This window comes from Lathyrus oleraceus, chromosome 1, assembly GCF_024323335.1.
Source record: "Lathyrus oleraceus cultivar Zhongwan6 chromosome 1, CAAS_Psat_ZW6_1.0, whole genome shotgun sequence".
Taxonomy (NCBI): domain Eukaryota; kingdom Viridiplantae; phylum Streptophyta; class Magnoliopsida; order Fabales; family Fabaceae; genus Lathyrus; species Lathyrus oleraceus.
Genome location: NC_066579.1, coordinates 433706044 through 433733509, shown reverse-complemented (window position 1 = coordinate 433733509; position 27466 = coordinate 433706044). Strand labels below are relative to the sequence as shown.

The window sequence follows — 27466 nt, the reverse complement described above, 5'->3', positions numbered from 1 at the left end:
TGTATGTCTCCTATCCATATGAAATTTCTGCAAGCTTGCTCAATCTTTTTAATTAGAGAAACCGACCAAGAGTACATAGCCATGGTATAACAGAGTATACTGTAAACAGTTGACTTGATAAGGGTGATCCTCCCAGCCAAAGACATAATAGACCATTTCCAAGAAAACAGTTTAGCTAAGATTCCGTCCACGATTAGGAGAAATGACAAACTTTAACCCTCCTATTAAATAAAGGCACTCCCAAATAAGTGAATGGAAGGGAACCACTTCTAAAACCAGTTAAAGCAACAATCTTCCTGATCTTCTTACTGTTGATTTCCCCAGGATAGAAGAAGGATTTAGAGAGGTTAATATTCTGACCAGAGGCTTTAGAATAATCTTGGAACACCTTTTTGAGAGCCAAGATGTTTAGCAACTTACCAGTGCAGAAAAGCAGAATATCATCTGCATAAACAATGTGAGAAGGAATGATAGTGTTTTTGGAAGATTTAATGAGCTCCTGGGAAGTACCTGCAAAACATAAAAGTTTAGAAAAATAATCAACTACAATAGCAGCCATAACATCGGGATCAGTTACAATATTATTCCCCTCTTTAAGAATAGATATTTTGCATTTTGATCTTTTAATTTTGTCCATTTGATGGAAGAAAGAAGTGTTTATGTACCCATACTTATGCCACTTAAGATTAGCTTCCTCATACCAAAAGACTTCTTCAAATTTTTGGGCTTTTTCAAGGTTTATCTGTGCCTCCCTCTCCTGAATTCTGAGGGTGTGGTTGGGAAAATTAAAACTAATTTGATGTTGAATCAATTTAAGAATGGCCATACAGTTTCTAACCAAGCTCTGAAAGTTACCAAAGATGTCTTTATTCCAAGTCTTTAACCTGGTTTTGAGAATTCGAAGTTTCTTATGAAGAGCATACATAGGGCATCCAACAACCTCAGCGGACCAAACCATGGAGATGTGATCTTTTCACTTCTCATGGAGAGTCCACATCTCAAGGAACCTAAAAAGAGAATGAATTTTGATGTTATTGAAACAAGAGTCAATAAGGATGGGATGGTGATCAAATTTGAATCCATGGAGGGAGATAGCTTGAAAGCTGTAATAGGAAGAAAACCACTTAGGATTATAAAAAACCTATCAAACCTTCTCTCCATAGAGAAAGCTCCACATCTACCATTGTACAAAGTAAGATTGGGGACTTTGGAAGGAAATTCAATCAAGTTAGATGTATCTGATCAGGTTCTGAAGTCAATAATAGAGGCTTTGTTAGGACTAATAGATCCTTTATGGTCATGAGCTCCAAGAACAGAGTTAAAATCATCCACAAAGCACCAAATGATATTTAAAGAATTGAGACAAAGAGAATACTTAAGCCAAAGTCTTCTCCTGTTTATGTAGCAAGTAGAGGTATATACAACAACAAAGCATAATAGCTTATTATCAATGTTGATGGTGAAAGAAATAAGATGATCAGAAATGGAATGGATGTGAGGGTTCAGAGATTTCTGATAGATACACCAGAGGTTTGGATCTTTTTGATGTCTATCATTAACTGCAAAAATCTTAAGGTTTAACTATCCTAGAATTTGTTAGAAAATTTAGTGTCAGGACACCAAGGTTCAACAACAATATAAATATCGGGTTTGTGTAATTTCAAAAAGGATTTGAAGTCCAATTTTAAAGGGGAATTGACAATGCCCCTAATATTCAAAAATAAGCACTTCATTGAGAATACTTACTTTACTAGCCTTAGTTCTGGTGAAATGATCCTCCTTAGTTTTCTTAACTTGTCTTTTTTTCTTCTTGTAAGATCTAGAGACAACCAATTGGAAATTTGAATCATCCCTTTCTAAGATATCTTCTTCAGATGTGTCCTCATTCTCATTCACATCTTCCATATTAGCCCAAGAGTTCTTCAAAAAAACTTCATTTTTATTTTGGATTTTAGCTACGGTATCTTCCTTGCTACTTTGAAATTCCACTACAGTGCCTTGCAAAGTATTAGATTGAGTCTCTTCCACAAACTTAAAATTATCTGAGCTTATGCTTTCTTCACCATAAATGTTAGTGTTGTTGTGCATATTAGTGGTTCTAAGATGTTCTCTTTCATGATTTTTTTGCCACCATTAAATTATTAATACAACCGTTATCTAAGTTTTTCGCTACAATAGGGCCCATGATGATATCAAAGTCAATAACATCCTTGTTCACTCCACCTGTTTCTCCAGATGTGCCTTTATTTTGTTTACTTACATGAACTTTATCTTTTGCCTTGAATCTATTGATTGTCTTTGCCCCCCCCCCCCCCCCCCCCCGTTAGTGTTGTTGTGCATATTAGTGGTTATAAGATGTTCTCTTTCATGATTTTTTTGCCACCATTAAATTATTAATACAACCGTTATCTAAGTTTTCCGCTACAATAGGGCCCATGATGATATCAAAGTCAATAACATCCTTGTTCACTCCACCTGTTTCTCCAGTTGTGCCTTTATTTTGTTTACTTACATGAAATTTCTCTTTTGCCTTGAATCTATTGATTGTCTTTGTCCCCCCCCCCCCCAAGTTAGTGTTGTTGTGCATATTAGTGGTTCTAAGATGTTCTCTTTCATGATTTTTTTGCCACCATTATATTATTAATACAACCGTTATCTAAGTTTTCCACTACAATAGGGCCCATGATGATATCAAAGTCAATAACATCCTTATTCACTCCACCTGTTTCTCCAGTTGTGCCTTTATTTTGTTTACTTACATGAACTTTCTCTTTTGCCTTGAATCTATTGATTGTCTTTGTTCCCCCCCTCCCCCCATGTTTTCAATAGATTCTTGTTTCCTTCTGCAGTTTAATTCAGAGTGCCCAATGTTTTTGAAATAATTACATATATCACAAATTTTCTCATATTCAACCGCCACAAAGAAGGCAAAACCAACATGTTAAACTAGGATTCTGAAATTCTGGTATCAGATATAAGATGTCGAAGGTGATGTTACGACACTAATATCTGTTAATACACAATGGAAATATAAACAGAATTGTAAAGCAAATCACACAAGCAATTGTTAACCCAGTTCGGTGCAACTCACCTACGTCTGGGGACTACCAAGCCAGGAAGGAAATTCACTATAATAGAATTAGTTCAAAGACTATCCATACACTTCAACAAGTTACAGTCTTTCTCACCTAATCTCTACCCGTACAACTTCTACCTAAGCATTCTTAGATATGAGAACCCACTCACTTCCCTTACAATCACACACCCGTGATTTTAAACAACAATCCTTGTGAAAAGAAAATACTTTTCAATTACAAAACTCTTGATTTTACTTCACAGTTTCAATCAAGAAGACACACTATTGATCTTGCTTCACAACTTTGATCAAGAAGACAAATCGGTCCAATTCAATCATCAATGGATGACTTGAATGACCTACAGACAAAAACCCTAGCTCTCTCTCTAAATTTCGCTCAGTCTTGGTTATGTGTTCAAACAGGTTTTCTAAGCCCCTTTTTATAGAAGCAATCTGCTGGGCTTGGATATCTTGAAAACCCTAAATATATTTTCCAATCAAATCTTTTTATAACAACTGTATAGATCTCCTTGGAAAATAATCAAATCTGGTTGAAATCCCTGATTGAATGCGCCAGCTAGCCATATCTTCAATCAACCAATGATTGCCAATACTTGTGCAATCACAAAACACCAGACATTCATACTGAATATTCTGTGTACAGGATGTCATGACATCGGGTCTGACATCCTAGAAAAATCCTGCATAATCCAATTTCCTTTTATAGCAGGTACAACCATATCAGATACCATGACATTGTGTATGTCATCTGAAACAATCCTGCATGAACATCCATATAAGCTCCAGCAGGTACAACCAATATCAGAAGCCTTGTCATTGTATGTGGCATTCTGAAACAATCCTGCTTGCACATGTTCTTTAACTCCAGCAGGTACATAGGATATCTCATGTTAAGACATCACACATGACATCTTGTGAACACTCTTTGTTTTACCAAAATTGCTGCCAACACTTAGAATCAACAAACTCCCCCTTTGGCAAATTTTGACTAAAACATATATCTGTCCTTTTTATTCACAAGGCAAACTATCAGCAGTTAAACAACATAACAGAAGTTTAACCAGCAGCAGAAGCAAAACAATTACTAGCTATGGCTACTAGTAATACACACATGCACACGGGTACTTCTCCTCCCCCTAAATCTGTGCAACAATCAGAATTACTAGTTATGGATGCAACTAGTAAGACACACAAATGCACAATGCACCAGGGTACTTCTTCTCCCCCTAAATCTGTGCATGCATCAAATATTACAGCTACTGTAACTCCAGCACCTGTACCAGCCAGAATGTCATACTGACATCTGCTTTAACAACAGCACCTGTGCACCTCTTTCAATAATAGCCTGTCCTTCTGACTAGCCATATACATCTTAGCCAGTACCCATTCCAACCAACTCCACCAGCTCCACATACTTCTCCCCCTTTTTAGTCAAAATTGACCAAAGGTAAATAAATCTCATAGAATCTTTACACCCATCACATCTTTCGCTAAACCATACCTCATAAAACTGCACACTCTTTTTGTGAGGACTATCCCCAGACTCCTTTGATTGCTATAGATTCTCATACACACAGATCCCCAATTTTCCTCTTAAACATTCAAATTGATTGGCATCATCTTTGGAGATTTTTACATGTGTAGGAGCAGGAGTTCTTTTATGACTTGCATTCTCCATGCCAAACTTCTTCACAATGTTCTTGGCATACTTGCTTTGAGATAAAAAGATAGAGTCTTCCATCTGTTTGACTTGTAGCCCAAGAAAGTAAGTCAGTTCTCCAACAAGGCTCATCTCAAACTCAGATTGCATTTGTCTAACAAAGTGTTCAACCATCTGCTCTGACATTCCACCAAATACTATGTCATCTACATATATTTGTGCCACCATGAGCTTCCCTCCTTCATTCTTCACAAACAGAGTTTTGTTAATACCTCTTTTCCTGTATCCATTTTCAGTGAGGAACACTGTGAGCCTCTCATACCAAGCCCTGGGAGCTTGTTTTAACCCATAGAGGGATTTCTTCAATCTGTACACATGTTTTGGAAGGTTTGGATCTGTGAAGCCTTTAGGCTGTTCAACATATACTTCTTCATTTAGGTAGCCATTTAGAAAGGCACTTTTTACATCCATCTGAAACAGTTTGAATTTCAGAATACATGCCACTCCAAGCAGTAATCTAATGGACTCAAGGCGAGCTACAGGAGCAAAAGTTTCATCAAAGTCAACTCCTTCAACTTGAGTATATCCTTGAGCTACCAATCTAGCTTTGTTTTTAGTAACAATCCCTTGTTCATCAGATTTATTCTTATATACCCACTTTGTACCTATGACATTTACTCTTTCAGGTCTAGGAACCAATTCCCATACTTCATTCCTTTTGAATTGACCTAACTCTTCTTGCATGGCATTGATCCAGAACTCATCAGTCAAGGCTTCCTTGATATTTCTAGGTTCAATCTTTGACACAAAGCAGCCATGTGAGATTACTTTTCTTGATCTAGTAGTGACTCCTTTATTTGGGTCTCCTATGATAAGGTCTTTGGGATGATCCTTCTAAATTCTGATAGAGGGTCCCTTGTTGATTTTGTCATCTTCAGGTTCAGCTTGAGGTGGTTCTTCTTCCTTATTCTTGTCTGAGGAGTCAGCTGGAGAATCATTTAGAGATGTCTCGACATCGTCTGTGACATCAATCTGTTGATCATCAACCACTACATTAATGGATTCCATCAACACATTGGTTCTGGAATTGAAGACCCTGTAGGCTCTGCTGTTTGTTGAGTAGCCCAAAAATATTCCTTCATCACTTTTGGGATCCATCTTCCTTCTTTGCTCACGATCAGCCAAGGTATAGCATTTGCTACCAAATACATGGAAGTATTTTACTGTAGGTTTTCTTCCTTTCCAGACTTCATACAGAGTTGTGGGAGTCCCTTTCTTTAATGTCACTCTGTTGTGGACATAGCATACTGTGTTCATGGCCTCAACCCAAAAATGATAGGGTAACTTCTTAGCATGAATCATAGCTCTGGCTGATTCTTGCAGAGTCCTATTTTTTCTTTCCACCACACCATTTTGCTAGGGAGTGATGGGAGATGAGAACTCATGATGAATTCCTTCTGAAGAACATAATTCAGCAAATTTGTTATTCTCAAACTCCTTTCCATGATCACTTCTAATTTTGATAACAGGACTTTCTTTTTCCCTTTGAAGTTTCAGACACAACTCCTTAAAGACTTCAAACACATCAGATTTTTCTCTTATAAAATTGATCCAGGTGTATCTGGAGAAATCATCCACCACCACATATGCATGTTTCTTCCCACCAAGGCTTTCTACCTGCATGGGTCCCATCAAGTCCATATGAAGTAGTTCCAGGACTTTGGTAGTTGTGTCATGTCTGAGCTTCTGGTGTGACATCCTTGTTTGTTTTCCAATCTGACATTCTCCATAGATTTTTCCCTCATCAATATTTAAGTTGGGAATCCCTCTAATTGCTTCTACTGATATGATTCTCTTCATACCTTTCAGGTGCAGATGGCCCAATCTTTGATGCCATATCTTCGCTTCTTCTTCTTTAGCTAAGGTACACATTGAAGAGTATCCAGTTTCTTGAGAGCTCCACATGTAGCAGTTGTCTTTGGACCTAACTCCCTTTATGATTACTTTATTTTCTTTGTTAGTAATCAGACATTCAGTTTTTGTGAAGTTTACATTCAGACCTTGATCACATAGTTGACTGATGCTTATAAGATTAGTTGTTAATCCCTTAACAAGTAGAACATCATCAAGGTCAGGAACCCCAGGGCAATCCAGCCTACCCATTCCCTTGATTTCACCTTTTGCACCATCACCAAAGGTAACATAACTCATGGCATGAGGATGAAGTTCAGTCAACAGGTTTTTGTTCCCAGTCATATGTCTGGAGCAACCACTGTCAAAATACCAGTCTTCTTTGGCTGAGACTCTGAGGGAAGTGTGGGATATTAGACTTGTGCCCTTTGTCTTAAGAGCCCATTGCTTTCTGCTGGCAGTCTTGTGATGTTTGGACCTAGATTGGTGTTGAGGCTGAACAGGACCAGGATAGCCATATAACTTATAACAGAAGGGCTTCAGGTGGCCAAAATTTCCACAGTATTGGCATTTCCATCTTTGATGGTTCCCTTTATGCTGTTGTGACATCTGATGTGACATCTCAGGTTTGCTTTTAACATGGCTGCTCTTAGGTTTGGATTTTGATTTGAATCTGCAATCAGCCTTGAATCCAATGCCAGATTTGTTTCTAGTTATTTGCCCAGTCTGGAGAATCTTGTCTAGGGTGGCAGATCCTTTGTTAAGCATTTTTACATACTTAGTCATCTCATCTAGTTTGGAATTCAAGAATACAGCCTCAGTTTCCAATTTTGAGATGGTTTCCATATACTCTTTCTTCTCATTTTTTAGCTGAGCTATCACTTGCTTCTGTCTTTCAACTTGTCTGCACACTCTTGCCCTTTTGTGGCACCACTCTTTGTAGGTAGTATCCAGCTCTTCAAGTGTTCTTTCATCATCAATTGACTCTTCTTCAGACCCCCATCTTCCTGTCAAAGCATTCACATGATTTTTAGCTTCTTCAGTTTCACTTCCATAAGACCAAGAGGCTACAAGGCTCCTCTTTTGTTTCTTGAGGTAGGTCCCACATTCAGTTTTAATATGACCATATCCATTACACTCATAGCACTGAACTTCTTTGGGCTTTTCTTCAGACTTTGTGTTCTTGCCAAAGTTGTTGGATTTATTGATGTCAGATGTGATGTTTTTGACATTGCCCTTAGCTTTGACATCTACCCTTTTCATTAGTCTGTTGAACTGTCTTCCCAGCATTGCTATCTCATTTGCCAGGTCTCCATCAATGTCGTGACCACCTTCCTCATCTTCCTCTTCGGTGTTTGACATAAATGCTATGCTCTTGGCCTTCTTTTCAGCTCCATCACATATTCCCATCTCAAATGTTTGGAGGGATCCAATTAGCTCATCCACTATCATATTTGAGATGTCTTGAGATTCTTCTATGGCTGTGACTTTCATAGCAAATCTCTTGGGGAGTGATCTTAGTATTTTTGCTTTTCATCTGACATCTTCTCGCCCAAAGCTCTAGAGGCATTGGCAATTTCAAGAATGCTCATGTAAAATTCATGAATATTTTCATCTTCTTTCATTCTTAAGTTTTCAAACTTGGAGGTGAGCAGCTGAAGTCTAGACATCTTTACCCTAGATGTGCCTTCATAAGTGGTCTTGAGAATGTCCCAAGCCTCTTTGGCTACTTCCCAGTTATTTATCAGCCTGAAAATATTCTTGTCCACTCCATTGAAGATGGCATTCAAAGCTTTAGAATTTCCAAGGGCTAGGTCATCCTCCTCCTTGGACCATTGTTCTTCAGGCTTTTTCTCAGCAGAGACTTCTCCTTCTTTAGTAACTACAAGATGCACCTAGCCTGTCAAGACAGCTTTCCAAGCTTTGTTATCAAGGGATTTTAAAAAAGCTACCATTCTTGGTTTCCAATAGTCATAGTTAGAACCATCCAAAATTGGTGGCCTATGAACAGATCCTCCATCCCTCTCCATTGTACCAGAAAGTATTCTCCCTAGATCTGACCCAAAGCTAGAGTAGGATGCCTGCTCTGATGCCAATTGAAATTCTGGTATCAGATATAAGATGTCGGAGGTGATGTTACGACACTAATATCTGTTAATACACAATGGAAATATAAACAGAATTGTAAAGCAAATCACACAAGCAATTGTTAACCCAATTCGGTGCAACTCACCTACGTCTGGGGGCTACCAAGCCAGGAAGGAAATTCACTATAACAGAATTAGTTCAAAGACTATCCGTACACTTCAACAAGTTACAGTCTTTCTCACCTAATCTCTACCCGTGAAACTTCTACCTAAGCACTCTTAGATATGAGAACCCACTCACTTCCCTTACAATCACACACCCGTGATTTTAAACAACAATCCTTGTGAAAAGAAAATACTTTTCAATTACAAAACTCTTGATTTTACTTTACAGTTTCAATCAAGAAGATACACTCTTGATCTTGCTTCACAGCTTTGATCAAGAAGACAAATCAATCCAATTCAATCATCAATGGATGACTTGAATGACCTACAGACACAAACCCTAACTCTCTCTCTAAATTTCGCTCAGTCTTGGTTGTGTGTTCAAACAGGTTTTCTAAGCCCCTTTTTATAGAAGCAATCTGCTGGGCTTGGATATCTTGAAAACCCTAAATATATTTTCCAATCAAATCTTTTTATAACAGCTGTATAGATCTCCTTGGAAAATAATCAAATCTGGTTGAAATCCCTGATTGAATGCGACAGCTAGCCATATCTTCAATCAACCAATGATTGCCAATACTTGTGCAATCACAAAACACCAGACATTCATACTGAATGTTCTGTGTACAGGATGTCATGACATCGGATCTGACATCCTAGAAAAATCTTGCATAATCCAATTTCCTTTTATAGCAGGTACAACCATATCAGATACCATGACATTGTGTATGTCATCTGAAACAATCCTGCATGAACATGTCTTCCATATAAGCTCCAGCAGGTACAACCAATATCAGAAGCCTTGTCATTGTATGTGGCATTCTGAAACAATCCTGCTTGCACATGTTCTTTAACTCCAGCAGGTACATAGGATATCTCATGTTAAGACATCACACATGACATCTTGTGAACACTCTTTGTTTTACCAAAATTGCTGCCAACACTTAGAATCAACAGATTCTATCTGTAAGATCTTTAAGAAAATATATATCAATTAAAACCCTAACATACTGGCCAATTCCCTATCAAAGGGAGACCTAATGGAGGCGGAATCTATGCAGATGGGAGACCCTAAACTACTAGCAATCGCAAAAATGATCTTGGGTCTCCAGTATTCTTGAGATAACCCAGGAATCCTGACCCAAACCTGAACAGAAGTGTGGTTCACATTTGAGGGAACGAAATCCCTTGACCAAGGGAATAGTTTCATAACATCGGGGTTTAAATTCAAGGAGGGCATGAATCTAACCCTTCTAACATGTTCCAAAGTTGAGAAAGTAAATTCATAAAAGCCCTTATCTAATAAGGTAACTCCCATATTTAGCCGTTGAGCTCCAAAGACTTGAGAGTTTTGTACGATAATCTGAAGCATCGTGAGATGAGTGACACAATTTATCCAAAGAATCCTTCCGTGAAGGTTGTGCTTGCACACATCTAGGCCAATTTGATACCCATCTTCAAGAATTGCTATCAAAAGTAGATCGGCCTTGGCACATGGAATCAAAAGTTGACTTGAGGGGATGTTACAAACATTTCTGAGAGCCTCCGCCAAATATTTGTAAGGCTTGATAGGATTTGAATTAGGGTTTTGAGATTGTATGACCGAGGTGGGTATTATTATTTTAAGGAAAAAGGATGTGCGCCATGGTGATGAAGCTAGGTCAACAGAGAAAATAGATTAGTGCCATGGGTATTCTAGTGTTTTTCCCTTTCCTAGAATCGCTTTAACACTCAATTTAGTTCCCAATACCAACTGTTGATTGATGAAGAAACATGGATGGTGTGGAAGAATTTGAAAAGTTGTATTGTTTGAGAGTTTGAAAGGACAAGGAGAATAGAGTTTAAAAAAAAGAATTATTAAAAATATTTATAAAGGATTTTTTAAATATTTTTTAAATGATTTTGTATAGAATAATAAGAGAGTGTTTATCATTGACATATTTTTAATTTTCAAAATATTATGACAACATAGATTGTATTTTAATAATTTGTCAATACTCTCTAAAACCTTCCAAATCCATCTCCAATATAACTTTTTAGCTCCTCAAATTAGAGGAATTTTGGAATTTGAATGAGAATAAATCCTCAAAAACCCTCCCCACCTAAATCCCCCATGTCTTTTTATTCAATCGTTCTCTTTTTTCAAAGCACACGTCTCCCTCCACCTCCAAACTCCCAACAAATCCCAAGAGTATATTTGGATTGATGGTATGGAATAGAATGAAGTGATAAATAATGAGATTTTATTGTTTGAATTTACAAATAATTGATGGAGTGAGATGAGACATGATATCTATTCCATCATATTTCATATAATTCTTCAATTTTCATTTCATCAAATGCAATGGAATTTGTTCGATTTTGTTCCGTCAAATTATACAAAATACACAAATAATAAAATGAAATTTATGTTCCATTCCGCCCCACTCAACTATATTCCATCATGTTTTATTTCGCTCTAAAAAAGTATTTTTTAGGTGGAAAATAATTTTTAGGTAGAGCAAAAGTGGACTCACGCACTTTTTTTAACTACTTTCAAAACACTATCATATGCTTAAACCAATAGCGATTCAATAGTTTGTCTTGATTCTAGGGTTGATGGCGATTTATGGTTTTGTTTCTATGTTGTTATTCTATGATCTATTGATGATGATTTTGATAGTCTGAGATCCAATCTAAATCATGGATGAGATTTCTAAGTGCGCATGTGTTATACCTATGTATTCCTTCTTTGTTTGAGAGTTTGGAAGAAAAGAGATGAGATGACTTTGAAAAATAGGAAGAATTGAATGAAAAAAAAATAGAAAGATTTTGATTGGGAGGATTTGTATTTATTCATAAAACCAAAATCTCATAACTTGGAAGAATTCAAAATTTGTATTGAAAAAGAATTTTGGAAAATTTTAGAAAACTTAGACAAATTATTCAAATATAATTTTTGTTGTTAAAGTATTAAAAAAATTAAAAAAATATTCACAATAAATATTATTTTATCATTTTAAATAAAATATTTTTCTTAAAAAACTTATATATTTATTTATATTTTAATTTTTTTCTTTCCAATCCCTCGTTTACCTTCTCACTAAACTGAAAAAAAAGTCCAATTTTGTTTCCTTATTTTTTAGTTTTTCCTTTTTGTGTATCATTTGTTTCTGTTGTTAACTAATGCTTCTCATGAAACAACTTTATCTTCGATTAGGTGTTAGTTTAGTTCATTTTATTTCAACTACTTCTATATAACAAAATTAAAATATAACTTTAGAAATAAATAAATCTTTTTAACACAATAAAATATACAATTTGAAAATTTCAAGTTTATATTGCCATTAATATTTTATTCCATTCCATTTAATATTTATGAATTGAGATACTAGAAATGTGGATTCTTATGTTTGTTTGCTTTAGCAAATTTAATTTTTTTCAAAATTTTTAAATTATTAAATTATACTTTATTTTTATATGTATTTATTAAAAAAGCGGAAAGAAGTGCCATCTGAACACTAGTAAAAATAAATGCGTGGCTGGATATGATTCGGAGTAGTGAAGGCAGATATTAATTGATAGATTTGAGCACTACATAAACCTCTCATCGCCTCTCCCTTCCTCATCCTCAATCTCCTCCGCCTTCATCATTTCCAGACACCATTTTCATTTCATCTCTCTCCCCATGGAAGGATCTGGAGTTGTTACCGTCTATGGCAACGGCGCCCTCACCGAAACAACCAAGAAATCCTCTCCTTTCTCCGTCAAAGTCGGCCTCGCCCAAATGCTCCGCGGCGGCGTCATTATGGACGTTGTCAACGCCGAACAAGCCCGCATCGCTGAAGAAGCCGGTGCCTGCGCCGTCATGGCTCTCGAACGTGTCCCCGCCGACATCCGCGCCCAAGGCGGCGTCGCTCGTATGAGCGACCCTCAGCTCATCAAAGAAATCAAACAAGCCGTCACTATCCCCGTCATGGCCAAGGCCCGTATCGGTCACTTCGTTGAAGCTCAGATCCTCGAAGCTATCGGAATCGATTACGTCGATGAGAGTGAGGTTCTAACCCTAGCTGATGAAGATAATCACATCAACAAACATAACTTCCGTATCCCTTTCGTTTGCGGTTGCCGGAACCTCGGTGAAGCTCTCCGTCGTATCAGAGAGGGAGCTGCCATGATTCGTACCAAAGGTGAAGCCGGGACCGGTAACATCATTGAAGCTGTTAGACATGTTAGGTCTGTTCTCGGTGATATTAGGGTTCTTGCAAACATGGATGACGACGAGGTTTTCACTTTCTCCAAGAAAATTGCTGCTCCTTATGATCTTGTTATGCAGACGAAGCAACTCGGGAGGCTTCCGGTTGTTCAGTTTGCCGCCGGTGGTGTTGCTACACCGGCTGATGCAGCGTTGATGATGCAGCTTGGTTGTGATGGTGTGTTTGTTGGTTCTGGTGTTTTCAAGAGCGGCGACCCGGCGAAACGGGCTCGAGCGATTGTTCAGGCTGTTACTCATTACAGTGATCCTGAGGTTTTGGCCGAGGTTAGTTGTGGATTGGGTGAAGCTATGGTTGGGCTTAACTTGACTGATCATAATGTCGAGAGGTTCGCGAATCGGTCTGAATGAATGAATGGATTCACTAAAGGTTCTCTTTTGCATGGAAATTTCTATCTGAAAGGGTTTTATCTTATCTTATTTTACTAGTTTTTTTTAGTTGTTTCTTATATTTGATTTTAATAAGGTTATCATGTTTTTGCTTCTTATGTTTTTGAACTGTCTTAGATGGAAGAAAGAAAACAAAAGAAAAAAAGAAAAGAAGAAGCTAGCCTTCCGTGGCTTGTAATATGCTGATACTTGTTTTAGACATCCAAGGTTATTATAGTGTTTAAACTAGTATGTTGAGTCTGTGGATTCATCATGAACTAGAACCATTCTTGTTTGAGTATTGAATTCTATTGTCATGTTGAGTCTGTGGATTCATCATGAACTAGAACCATTCTTGTTTGAGTATTGAATTCTATTGTCATGTTGAGTCTGTGGATTCATCATGAACTAGAACCATTCTTGTTTGAGTATTGAATTCTATTGTTATGTTGGATCTATTGTCTTTTTTAATAAGTTAATATTGGATGTTAATCTTTGCTCAATTGGATTGTGTTTCAAGCCATTTCCCTTTTGGTGCCAAAATTATTGAACAATTTTATACTATATGGTACTGTTTCATACCAATGCTACCTTTGAATATACATATAGTTCAAGTTAAGATTACAAAATGACACTTATTCTTGGAATCTCGTATCTCTACTTTTTAACTACGGTTTAAACATAGTAAATTTTGTGATCTGTCCCCCGTCTTGCAGACACCTTCAAGACGGACCTACGACTCTATACTTTAATTAATTGTGTCATTTATAATTTTGATGTTTCTAGATTGAACATGGAACAAAATGTCTGAAGCTTGTCTATAACCATTTTTGTTCTGTTGGAAGGGAAATGGAGACCCTTTACAAGCCATTTCTATATCTCTCACGACAACCAGTGCTATAATTAGTGGTGATAGTATATTACTTTAGCTCTATTTTTTGTGTCATTATAATTAAATTGATAAAGTAGTGATAGAGACTATTTTCCAGTTTATGTTTAGTCACTATACAGTCATCTATAATTAGCAATAGACTATTGTCCACACAAAAATGTGGTGCCACTAGCTTTACACAGAGTGGGATATTATGCGGTCTTTAATTTCTAGTCTAGATAAGATGCTAGCTAGTAATGGATTGTTGTTCCTATGGTGTTGATTCACTGTTGAAGATCTTTATTTTTTTTAAGAATAGATGAGTCTATTTATGATAGAGATGAATACAAATGAAAGATTGGTTAAATTATTGTAAATATTAAATAACATTGATAGAGAAATAGGAAGAAATTGAGAGACAAATTGATACTTACCATTAGTTTTTATAACAGCTGCAATATCTTGACAAAGTTGATAACATTGACGATGTTTCCAGAATTCTGATAAAATTGCAGAAAATAACGAGGTTAAGCTGTTTTCCACACCATTTACTCAAAACAACCTTGTTTATTTCCTCTTTTTCAGAAGTTCTGTTATTCCAATCGAAAAAGAACTCTCAATGTGAACTTGGACACAATAGCTTCCATGACCAATAAGTTGAGATAGAAGAGTTGAATGTCTTCTTCCTCAGTTGCCAGTTATGTCATTGATGTCTCCAGCTTCTAACTTCTCAACCTACATATTACTCCCTCCCCTCTCCAGTCCATTTAAAAATAACAATCGTATTAACAAATTAAAATTGTTATAAAATGAATGATATTCTTAGTTTTTAGTAGAGATGATTATTATTCTTTTAATTATTATTTAATTATTATCCTATATACTATTTTCGATACATATGTAATGTTAATTTAGTAAAAGAATAATATCTTATACAATAATATTATATTTTTTAATCTATTTGTAAAAATCTTAAAGGACATATAACGGAGGAAGTATCATACTTTTCACTTGAAGCAAGGAATTATATGCGTACTCTCATTAGGAACAATATAAAGATAAGTATAAAAAGCATTTAAAAATTAGTTTTTTTTGTGTTAAAAGACTGAGATTGAGGAGTTGAAAGTCTGTGTTCTATTTGGGCCAGCCCATGAGGAGTATGTGACCCTATCTCCAACTTAGCATATTATAATAAAAGAATTGTTTAACGCACCTTAAAGATTGCTTTTCAATTCTCGTAAAAAAATCACTATTACATCTAAAATTTATCAATATTACATCTAAAATTTGGAAATATATTTTTGGACGCACTCTAAACATACAACCTATCTATTTTTGAGTCACACCCTAATTATTTGATTGAATTTAATTTAGAAATGCATCTTCGTTACGAAGGTGTATTTCTGAGACCCATTGAATCAGAAACAAATGCAGAAACGAAATAGATGAAGAAACAAAGATAAATTAACATTGATAACATAAAAAATGAAACATTACATAGATATTTGTTATCATATATCGAAGACTACATTTTAAAATCAAGATGAAAGTTTCAACATCTTCATAATATTTTTTATCAATCTCGCAATCGTCGCATCCAGCCTGATCGGTCCTTTTGTTTCGTAACGAGCAAATTTATTTCACATAACCTTTAATTTTGCATCTGTCTCCACTCAAAATTGTTGAACTGAATCTTCCCATCGCTCTCAAACGAGGGTGAACGACACTCGAGCTTCACAATTTTTTGATTGTATGAGTATTGTAGGAGATTCTCTAGTATGATTTTAGATCTATAAGAGGGGTGTACTATGCGAACTTAATGCAATTGAGGGTTCTGCGTTGTTAAAGTAGACATATGTGACATCTGAAATTATGTTTATTCTAGTGTAGTGTGATTTTGTAAAAAGATATGAGATGAGAGACCCATATTTATATAATTTCTAGACCGACCTTATAAATCCTATCATGTATTAGGGAAAATTTTAGAAATGCATTTTCAAAATCACCCTATCATGATCTTACAAAAACGTATTTTTGGAACCACCCAATACAAAATCCATTTAAGAAATAGTCAGAAAATAATATGTTTTAGAACGGAAAATAGAGAAATATTTTGGAAATTTAAACATATATTAAAATCTTTGAAAATGTATATATTTGACATCATTAATATTAATACAAGACTACATAGAAAACATGTCTAACCACATAAATACACAGTTGAATAAAAATTAAAATGAATAAAAACATATGTTACCGACTAAATCTATATCTATGGATGATATCACCTTTGACTTTTGTTTATTTGATTCTCCTTCAATCTTGCTCAATTTGGTGAACTCTTGCATCCTTTTCAAATATGATTTGGCCAAGTCTCAACTTTTCTTGTTGAATGAGTTGTTCATTCCGTTAATGTCAGTGGTATAAGACATCCCGATTTCAAATAAACTTGAACGAAATGTCACGTTTTTGAAAGACTCTCAATACACATAATACAATCATTTGAATTTTGAGATGGTGTAGTGCGCAGTGGGAAAATGTTTCAGAAAAATCGTATCTTATCATATCAATACTCACTCTTTCATACACACTTGCTATAAGATGAACCATTTTAGGGAAGCACATATATTTTTTCTCTAGTGCCGATCCACCATTGCAAAGAATAAGAGATTCATAAATTGCATCAAAATTTTATTTTTTCCTGTATAGCCATGGGTATGATTTATTATGGCCCTTCAACTTTTTTGATAAGTTATTGGTGGACAAATGTATGATCATTTTCTCCTTTATTGAGCAAAGTAGAAACAACTCAAAAACTGCAGTTACCGTCACTCTTAACATTGACGATCCATTCAATGTATTTGTGCATAAAATTTGGCATCTCGTTGATAAATTGGATTTTTGTCCTTCAACGTTGTCTGACACAATTTTAAAGCCCTAATAATATTTTCCTCTTTTTATTTCTCAAGAAATGCAAACCCGACAAAATAAGTCTTCTCGGTAGAGGTAACACCAATCATTTTCAATAGTGGAAGCCTATACTTGTTGGTCTTATACGTTGAATCAATGATGAGTATGGTAGGAAACATGTTGAATAACTTTATGAAATTTGGATGAGTCCGAAATATATCTCGAACCGTTACTCTATCCTCGCACGTTCGATACCTATATGCATAATTGGTATCATACAAAAGTTTCAACAGTTTTTGCATTTCAGTTATATCTCCCCTTAACGCCTTGTTGTTAAGGACATATATATTGTATACTTGCAAGTATGTTTTTGGGATGCACCATATTCAATGTCTTATTCGAAACGATTTCCTTCTCTTCCTGCATAAGGCGACATGCAATGGGATGTCCGACTAACTTGTCACACATGTCATGATTATGCAAACCACAAATCACATTAAATATCTATTTGTTATTTTCCAAAATATAACCACACAACTTAAAGGGACACTCACATTTTCTAGAACCGATGTATCTCGTTTGAATTTCCAGAGATGAATTTTGTACTTTCCACTTCTTTCACATCTCATTATCACAAATGCAACTCTTCTATCTGAATCATTATCATATCTTCCGATTACAACACCAAACCACAATTTGGATGCCCCAGTGCGAATCTATTTGTAAGTTGGTTGCCAACATTTACCTCATTTCACATCAACACGTTTGACATCTGTAGACACAATAGGTTTGAGGAAAACATCAGGGTGCAACATACATAATACAAACAATAACATAAATTATTTAAAAACAAATTGAAATGAACATTGGACGATTCCGAAAATGCATTTCCATAAGAATTCATCTAAAATATGGAAATGTATTTCCGAACGCAATGTAACATTTTCAGCTCAAAAAACAAGATTAATGTGAGCAATGAGAAATGAAAGAAATGATATTTGCCTTGAATTCTAGTTTCTTTTGCTCATTTTGATGTGATGAAACACAAGAATGGAGTTTTGAAGTGCAAACTTTGATTAAGAATGGAAGGATTTTTTAAGGGTTTGTGGAAAAAATGAAGTTTGATCATGATGAAGTAGAGCATGTATGGTTTTGTTTTATTAAAAATGATGTTTGACAATTCTGAAAATGTATCTTCGGAAATGACTGACATGCAAATGTTGTAGATTTTCAAATTCCCATTTCACAGCTCCGGAAATGTACTTTCGATTTTTTTTACTGAGTTGTTAAATTAAAAATAAATTGATAGGTGAGCCCGAAGATGCATCTCCGGACTAAATTTTGGAAAAAAATTTGGTTGAGACTCACTTGGGCGTGTTTCAGTGAGACTCAGGGTATGTCCGAAAATGCATATCCGAAATCTGAGGGGCATTTTCAGATTTTCATAGGGTGTTTTTCTACCACTCATTGGCCTGAAATTTCTTGACTTGTGTTCCATCTCTAATTTTTTAAGGTTTAATATTCTTTTTCGTCTTATATTTTATACTCGAGATTCATATTGATTCTATAAATTTACTTTCTACCCAAATGTCAATAACGACTATTTTCACTGATGTGGTGAATAACGTGTAATATTGATATTTGATGATTGATTTAACAACACATAAATTGATTATTAAAAATAATTTTTAGATTTTAATTTCTATCTCCATCTTCTTCATCAAATATGTTTTCATACTTCTTAAAACACATGATGCCAATTGCACTTTGAATGGGATCCTCATGGTCGTCAAATCTGTATTTAAATCCTCAGTCTATAACATCTTAGGAGTATGATTGCATTGTTTCTTTGTTGTGAAATGCACTTAGAGGAATTCTAATGCAAAATTAAGTTAAATATAAGCGAAACTCCGGTGATGTTGTACAAGAATTAGGCACCAAGATAGAATATGTGATGATTAACTAGTGATACTTTATAGTTAGATAATTGATAGTTGATAAATTAATTTGAATTGATGATCTCATTATTTTATTATATTATATTATAAAATTAATTTTATATAATAAAAAATATTAATAAACAAATGCGAAATATTTTCATTATACATACCACCAAGTTAAATTTTTATATATAAATTATATAATTTAATGAATCACATAAAATAATAACATTGTATGGATATGAATTAGATCCTTCTCTAAATGTGTCCATTAGGTTGTTCGGGCTCTTTATTTTAGGGGTGACAAAATGGATGGATTAGATGGATATGAGTTAGATCGTTAATGAATGAATCAAAACAATCCTAGTCCATTAATAATCCACTAAAACTTTCTTAAAAATATTCAATCCAATCTATCCATTATAAATAAAATTTATTTCATCCATCAATTATCATATTTTTAGTGGATGAATATTCATCCATCATTTTTTTTTTGAAAAAAGATTTTTTTTAAAATCGTTTTTTTTAAATATTAATTTTTTTATTTTTTAAAAATTGATTTTTTTACTTTTGGAAAAAAATCACTTATTTTTTGAAAAAACTTAATTTTTTGTATTTTAATGAAAAAAATTCAATTTTTTCTTCGTGAAAAAAACATATTTTTGTATTTTCGAAAAAAATTAATTTTTAAAAAAATAATAACTTTTTCGAAAATAAAATCGAATTTTGGTATTTTCCAAAAACGATTTTTAAATTTTTGGAAAAAAAACGGTTTTTTTTTAGAAAAAAAAAATTTTGTATTTTAAAAAAAAAGTTCTAATATTTGAAAAAAATTATTTTTTTTAAAAATTTGATAAAAAAATCCATTGGATCATTAAAATGTGTTGGATGGATTGGATCAATCCATGTTTATAAATGGATGAATTTAATCCAATCCATTAACTTAGTTTTTATGTAGCGGATGAATTAGATGGATATTTTGATGAGGCACCAATTGGTGTGACGCCTCAGTGTAAAGTGTAATTTTTTTGTTATAAATGAAGGTGTTGTGTGAATCATTTTTCCACATCTCATTTCATCATTCTACAAACATGTTTGGTGTTCGTTGCCGCTATGGAAATATGGTTTATTCGAGAGACAAACCTCCGATGTTGATCCTCTTCTGGAACATCACTAGTTTCGATCAACTGAAAAGGGAGCTGATTCGTTGGTTAGATGGAAAAATACCATAAAGGAAAAAATTAGAAGTATTGAGAGACTCGACAGTATATTTGGTTGGGTGCTAGTCAAAACTGATAAAGATGCTAGGGAAATGATGTTTGGACGAGATGGCATCAGTTTGATTGTTGTAATCAGTTAGAAATATTCTATTTTTAGTTTGCTTATGTTGTAGTGATGTTTGTTGTTAACCTTGTTGTAACAAAAAGTTAATGATATATAAAAATCTAAGGTTACAAAAATTAAAAGGAGATACAATCTTATGATGAAGATGTTGCTCCTCGATTAAGACAGTTGTTCTTGTTGTGTCTTGGTTGACGACATATACTACACAGTCTTATCATTTTATCAGTCATATCCATTTCTGTTATAATACGTGTGCTGTTTGGTTGTCCTTTTTTCTTTCTCCGCATCTCGTCGTTGTGCCAAACTATGTCACCTTCATATGGAGGCCAGTATTCCCCCATTGGTACCACTAGGAAGCTTTTGTTATACACATTCATGACGGTACTGACCTTGTAAACATCAGACAGATGGTTGTAAGTGTCCTGACGAGTATGTGCGCATGCCACAATGACATGGGAACAAGGAATACGGAAGACCGAGAACTTTCCACATTCGCATCAACTTCTGTTTAGTTTGACATCATAAGATAAATTTGGTTTCCCCTCATTGTGGTCCATTGTTTCCTATACGCTGAAATTTTGCCTATGACGGCCAAAGACTGTTACCGCGTGTGTGCTAGCTTTGATGCTCTCCTCTTTCATCACTTTCATACAACATTCACTGAATATTTGCTTAGACATTAACACCGCACTCCATCTTTCACCTCTGGTTGCGAAGGTTGAAGTCAACCTATAATAGGTTGATTTGACCAAAACAGTTATTGGTAGATTTCTAATCCATTTGAATACGCCGTTCATGCATTCCACAAGGTTTGTTGTCATGTGCCCCCATAGACAACCTCCGTCAAATGCCCTTGTCCATTACTCTACTGGTATGTTATCCATCCATCTTTCGCATCTGCATTTGACTGTCTAATTTCATCATGGTAATATTGAAATGACGGCTGAGTTAGAGCATACCCAACATTCACCACTTTTTTGAGAAGGTTCTTATCTTTGATTGCACGCATGAAGTTTTGCGCGATATGTCTAATACAATAGACATGGGTAAAAGGATGATCATTCCATTTGTTGTCATGGTTATTATAAGCACTCTCAATGGCAACATGTCTATCAGAAATCAAACAGAGATTGGCTTGTGGAGCCACATGTGTTCTAAGATGTCGAAGAAAGAAGCCCCAACCATCAGCAATTTCACCTTCAACCAGGGCAAAGGCAATGGAAAAGACATTGTTGTTGTCGTCTTGTGCAACTGCCATAAGCAAAGTACTATTGTATTTGCCGTATAACCATGTTCCATCAATTTGAATAATAGGTTTGCAGAATGCAAAACCTTTGATGCATGGATTAAACGCCCAAAAGAGGCGGTGAAAGATTCTATTTCCAGCAACACAGGTTCTGTCTGGCGTAAATGCTGACAATGTCTCCATAATTGCAACAGTTCCTAGTACGTATGTTTTTAGGGCCCATAAAAACCGTGACAATTCTTTGTATGAATCCTCCCAGTTGCCGAATACTTGTTCAACAATCTTTGTCCTCGCAATCCACACTTTCTTGTAAGATGAAGTATAGTTATATCTTGTTCTGATATGAGATATTATTATACTCATATTGATGGGTCTTTGTTAACAAGCGGAAAAATGTCTTGACATATCAATGCAACACTTAATTTACAGTGATCTTGTTCGATGTTAGTTGCAATGCAACTGTGAGGTGGGTCTATTGAAGCTATCTCTCAAGAGTCGCTTTTCTTTTTGTGAGACGTAGCCAACCTAAACTTACAAAGGATGTTATGACATTCAATGATATACCTTCTCGAATCAGTGCGTTTCACTATGAAATCAGCAGAGTTATTCATGTGAAATTTTTTGATAGCTCGCACACATTCTTCTTTAGTGCGGAACATGTCTCCCACCTTTAACTCGCCTTCTGATCGTGGATACGGGTTATAAAAAACACTGTTGGATGTTTCATCGTCATGCAAATCCATGTTTTTCATATGTCGAGGCGGATTGTATACATGACTTGGAGGTAATAGCGTTGGTTGATCATCATCTTCAATGTTGTTGTTCAACATATGATTAACCTGTGTCTCAATCTCTTCTTCTTCTTCATCAACGACGCTAACTTCTGCTTTTGCTTCTGGGTCGGCATCATCTGATTTTTCTGAATCAAATTCATCAGATTCAACTTGATTAGTTATTTGAGATTGCTAAGCTAGTATACTTGGTTGAAGAGTAATATACAACTTAATACATTTGCAACCAGAATGTTCGTGACTAACAAACATATATTCAACATCTTCATCATCACGTACCTTCAGCGGGAAAAACTTGCATTGACTGTTCTAAAAAAAAATGGATTTTGATACGTGATTTTTGACACAATACCAGATCATATGCAGGATTCAATTCGTTTTTTCAAATGCAAGAAATTTGAATCTCTCTTGATCGTAAGTCAGATGGTATCAGTGTTTCGAAAACAAAACCCGTATAACTCAGACTGATATGTCTCACCATCGCAGTGAACATTGATACGATATTTTGGTGAAAATTGCATTGTAATATATCTTGTGCAGATGAAAATTAATTTTTTGGTGCAAATGAATTTGTGTTGATGGTTGAATGTGTTGATGGTTGAATGTGTTGATGGTTGAATGTAGATAGTAAGACACTTAAATAGGTAAGTGATATGTCCAACATGCAAAGATAGACGAGAGTGATGTGTCAAGCATGCAAGCAAGTCATAGGTGATATGTCAAACATGCAAGCAAGACGAAAGTGATGTGTCAAGCATGCAAGCCAGAGGGAAGCCACATGTCAAACATGCAAGCCCTAACGCCAATCCAATTGGCGCTTGCTTGTAATGCTTGCACATGGACGTCAGTCCAATTGACGAGACATGTCTTGCATGCAGACCTCGTAACCAAGCATGCAGAGCCATGTATGCGCCTGGCTAGGTCAAGATGTAGCATGCATGAGCATAGGGGAGGCGCCAATTTGATTGGCGCTAGCATGTGGAAAATGAACATGGGCACCAAACCATTTGGTTAGCACATGTATTCACAATTTTCCATGCATCCACACTTTTGCATTTAGATGAGCATGTGAATTCCATTTGCATGGACCTCTTGGATGCTGATTTGTTAGATGATAACTCAAGAGGTCAATGTATACTCCTTTCACGCCTTAAGGCATACTATAACAACTTGCATTTATATGAGCATTCTACCGAAGAGGCTCGAATAATAAAAACTAGGTGTTGCATTATGCTTTTAATTTGTTCTTTTTTATTTCCTGAAGGTAATGGTTCTAGTATGCATGTTATGTATTTACCTTTACTAAGACATGTAGATAGAATAGGAAGTTACAGTTGGGAATTCGCTTGTCTGGCTTATCTCTCTTTGTGTAAAAATTCACATAAAGACACATCTACCTTTTCTGGATGTGCTGTTTTTCTCCAAGCATGGGGTTGGTCAAGACTACCGTCCCCAACGCCCGTCAACAACAACCCTTTCACATTCCTGTATGCACAAAAGTAAGTTGTTAAAAATGGTTTATATTTACTTACTTTACCGATTATTATCTCTAACTAATATTTTTACCTTTACGGTGCAGATGGTCGGCACGTGGTATGAGTTATAGCACATGTCCTAGACACTGTATTACCCAGTATCACAATCTCTTGGATCACCTTCGATCGACAGATGTATGGATAATAACCTAATTATTTCGTAATAATTTGTTAATTTCTTCAACCAAATTTATAATCTAACATACGTTCACATTTCAGTTCATTTGGCGTCAATACCTAAATTTGGATCATGACCATGAAATCAATGAAGAAGACGCAGTCGTATGGACTGCATGTACACCGATCATAAGATTTACCATTATGGAGATGCACAACAGTGATAGTGTGAAATTGCAGTTTGGTATGCTTCAACACATCCCAGATCCCGCAGTAAACCTAGGAGAATGGCATCTACGCAAAGTTAACGACCAATGGAACTTTAACCCATGGCAAAGCTTCGCTAGATCTGAATGTCGCAAATGGAAGCACCGCCATGAACATGTCTTAACTGACGTTGTGATGCCAACTGAAGAAAAACCAAGTCGTACTTATATGGCTTGGTACATATCGATTGGTTTTGAGTTCATCATCGAGGATATGTACCTATACGACCCATGCCAAGCAATATACACACCAGAAGGCTCAACATCTAACTCCTAACAACATTGCCAGACCGGCTACACACAACCCCCCATTCGTCAAACTTTCCGTTCCACAAACACACAAACATACAACACTAACATGCCATACACCCAACCATAATACCAAAAGCATACCTCGTACCACCATGAACAACTAGATCATCAACCAGAGACCCAACATCGCTTCGCACCCAACACATCACCCTACCAAAGCCGCCTTAGCCAAAACACTCAACGATCATTTAACACCAACCGTCCCTCCTCCTACCATAGCCAAGAAGCCCAAACATCTCTAAACCGAAACCTTCAATAACCCTATGTCTACCAAACACCACAACAATCTTTCCAACCTTTCCTCGACGCATCATTCACACTAATGTCTCCCTTCAATCGTCCCAGTCGCCCTCCAACAAGTCAAACATAACCCAACTACTCTGACATGGGTCATGGACTCAACTATGGCGGTACACCTTCAATGTATACACAAGACTATGCTGATTTGTCTGACTATCTCAACAGGAAATCTCTTGCAGTTGATAGTGATGTTCCTGGGTTCACAGATGCTCAAACACCTAGGGTGAATCATCAACGTGGATTAGGGACACGAGTTCGGGTAGCTAGAGGATATGGGACCGGAGGTCGGTTAGGTGATCCCGGTCATCAACATTAGTCTTTTTTGTGTAAACGGGAATTAATATTAATATGAATTGGTCCGATTTCGACTTTATCTATCATGTAGACTTTTTTTGAAAAAAAATTACGAAACACACAGAGGTGTCAATCCAATTGGCGCCTCCCTTTAAGCTTTACACATGGGCGCCAATTGGATTGACAACACCAGGAGCCCTAGACAATCCAATTGGCGTCTCCTCTTTAAGTTTAAGAGGGGATGGCAATTGAATTGACGCATCCTCTTAAAAGTGGGGTAGATTGGATTTTTTTTCGAAATCAAGGCTATTTTGCGATTTTTTTTTTAAAAATCAGAGGTATTTTAGTAAAAAATTCAAAAAAATATAGTATAAAATTAGAAGTAGATATATTTTCAAATAAATGAAGAATAAGAAAGCATTGAATTGAGAATAAATAGAAACTTCTCTTTCATTTTCGCTATCACTCCAAAATCAATGGGATTATCTTATATTTCAACACAATTACCTGATTTATACTTTTAAGTAAAGTGTCTACTTTTAAACAATAATAATAACAATAAATAAATAACTTAACATAGCAAAGATTATTGACATCTTATTTCTCTTTTCACTTTCTTCTTTTTTGTGCGAAGATTGCATACAGTTGTTTCTCAACTTAGTCTCTCTCTTTCAATTTGTCAAATCCCAACTCTTCTCCTCAATTTGTCAAATCCCAACTCTTCTCTCTCTACCTCTTTCAAACTAATATACCATAATTCAACTTTTTTCATCAACTTGTCTTGTCTCAACTCTTCTCTCTCTTATCTCACTAAGATAGATAAACATATAATATCACAAAGGTTAGCTAATCTTAGTCCATCCAACGTTAATATTGTCATAAAAATATCTAATGATCCCCTCGTCGTGTCATCTTTGAAAACATTGAAGAGAAGGATATTGAAGAGCACACATGGAAAGTTGAAGAACACAAGATTGAAGAGTACATGTGCCAGATTGAAAAGCACAATATTGAAGAGAATGTGTGCGGGGTTGAATAGAACAAAATTGAACAATTTGAGATTGAAGATCTCGATGATACAGTAGAAATGCTAAATGTGGAACTTGAGGAAGAGCTTAAAGGTGAAACAATGCCTACATGGAAGAAACAAGTTACGATTAAGGTTATTTTCGTCAGGTTGGTTTAATCAATCTTATTTACGTTCATCATGATAAAACTTACTCTTACAATTGCGATTGCTCATTCTCTTAATGTGTCTGCTAGGTTGTTAGGACTCTTTATTTTGAAAACTTGGTCTACATTGGTCACAAGTTTTAGTATAATTTATTTAACCCCTTTTCTTTTTTTATTGTATTATTGGGATGAATAAAACTTTGTTGGTAAATTATTAGTTACCCTGCAATTTAGTTGGGTACAAGTAACTTTCTCGTATGGTCTATTAAATATATGACACATGTTATGTATTTGCTAATTTATATCATTAATACTATTTTTATGTTTAAATATAATATTTAAAATCTTTTATATTGATTAAATTCATAAATTTTAAAATTTTAAATTAGAGTTTAAATTAAATATGATCTAATCATGAATAATCTTGAACTAATAGTGTTCGTTGTTCATTCTTTCATTCATCCAATAATTTTTATAAGATAAAATGACATTAATAAGAAAAAATAAAAGAGACTACTTAAAGAATAATGATTAATAAGAAAAACGGCTTCTAAGACAATAATATCTAAGATGATGATAATATTAATGAGTAAGTATGTACAAAACAGAGAAAAAATTATGAATGAAAAAAGTTTTTTTTTTTTGTATGTATGATATTTTGAAGTGGGGGCTATCCACTCACATAATTTGAAAAATATAAGAGGAATTACCATGTCATCAACACTCTCGTATATTTTCATAATTTTTAAACTGTCCTTGAAATTTTGAGTTAAAAATACGAATGAAATTTTTTATAAGTCATTTAAAATTTTCGATAATAGAAATT

The 27466-nt window shown here is 35.2% G+C and overlaps 1 protein-coding gene across 1 annotated transcript; it reads left to right on the top strand.

Annotated features, from left to right (window-relative positions):
• Window positions 1-12427: 12427 nt before the first annotated feature.
• On the top strand, window positions 12428-14044 carry LOC127080354 (pyridoxal 5'-phosphate synthase subunit PDX1.3). Its single transcript, XM_051020684.1, has one exon. It carries the CDS (start codon window positions 12588-12590, stop codon window positions 13521-13523), a length of 936 nt encoding a protein of 311 aa, XP_050876641.1. The 5' UTR covers window positions 12428-12587; the 3' UTR covers window positions 13524-14044.
• The last annotated feature ends 13422 nt before the right edge of the window (window positions 14045-27466 follow it).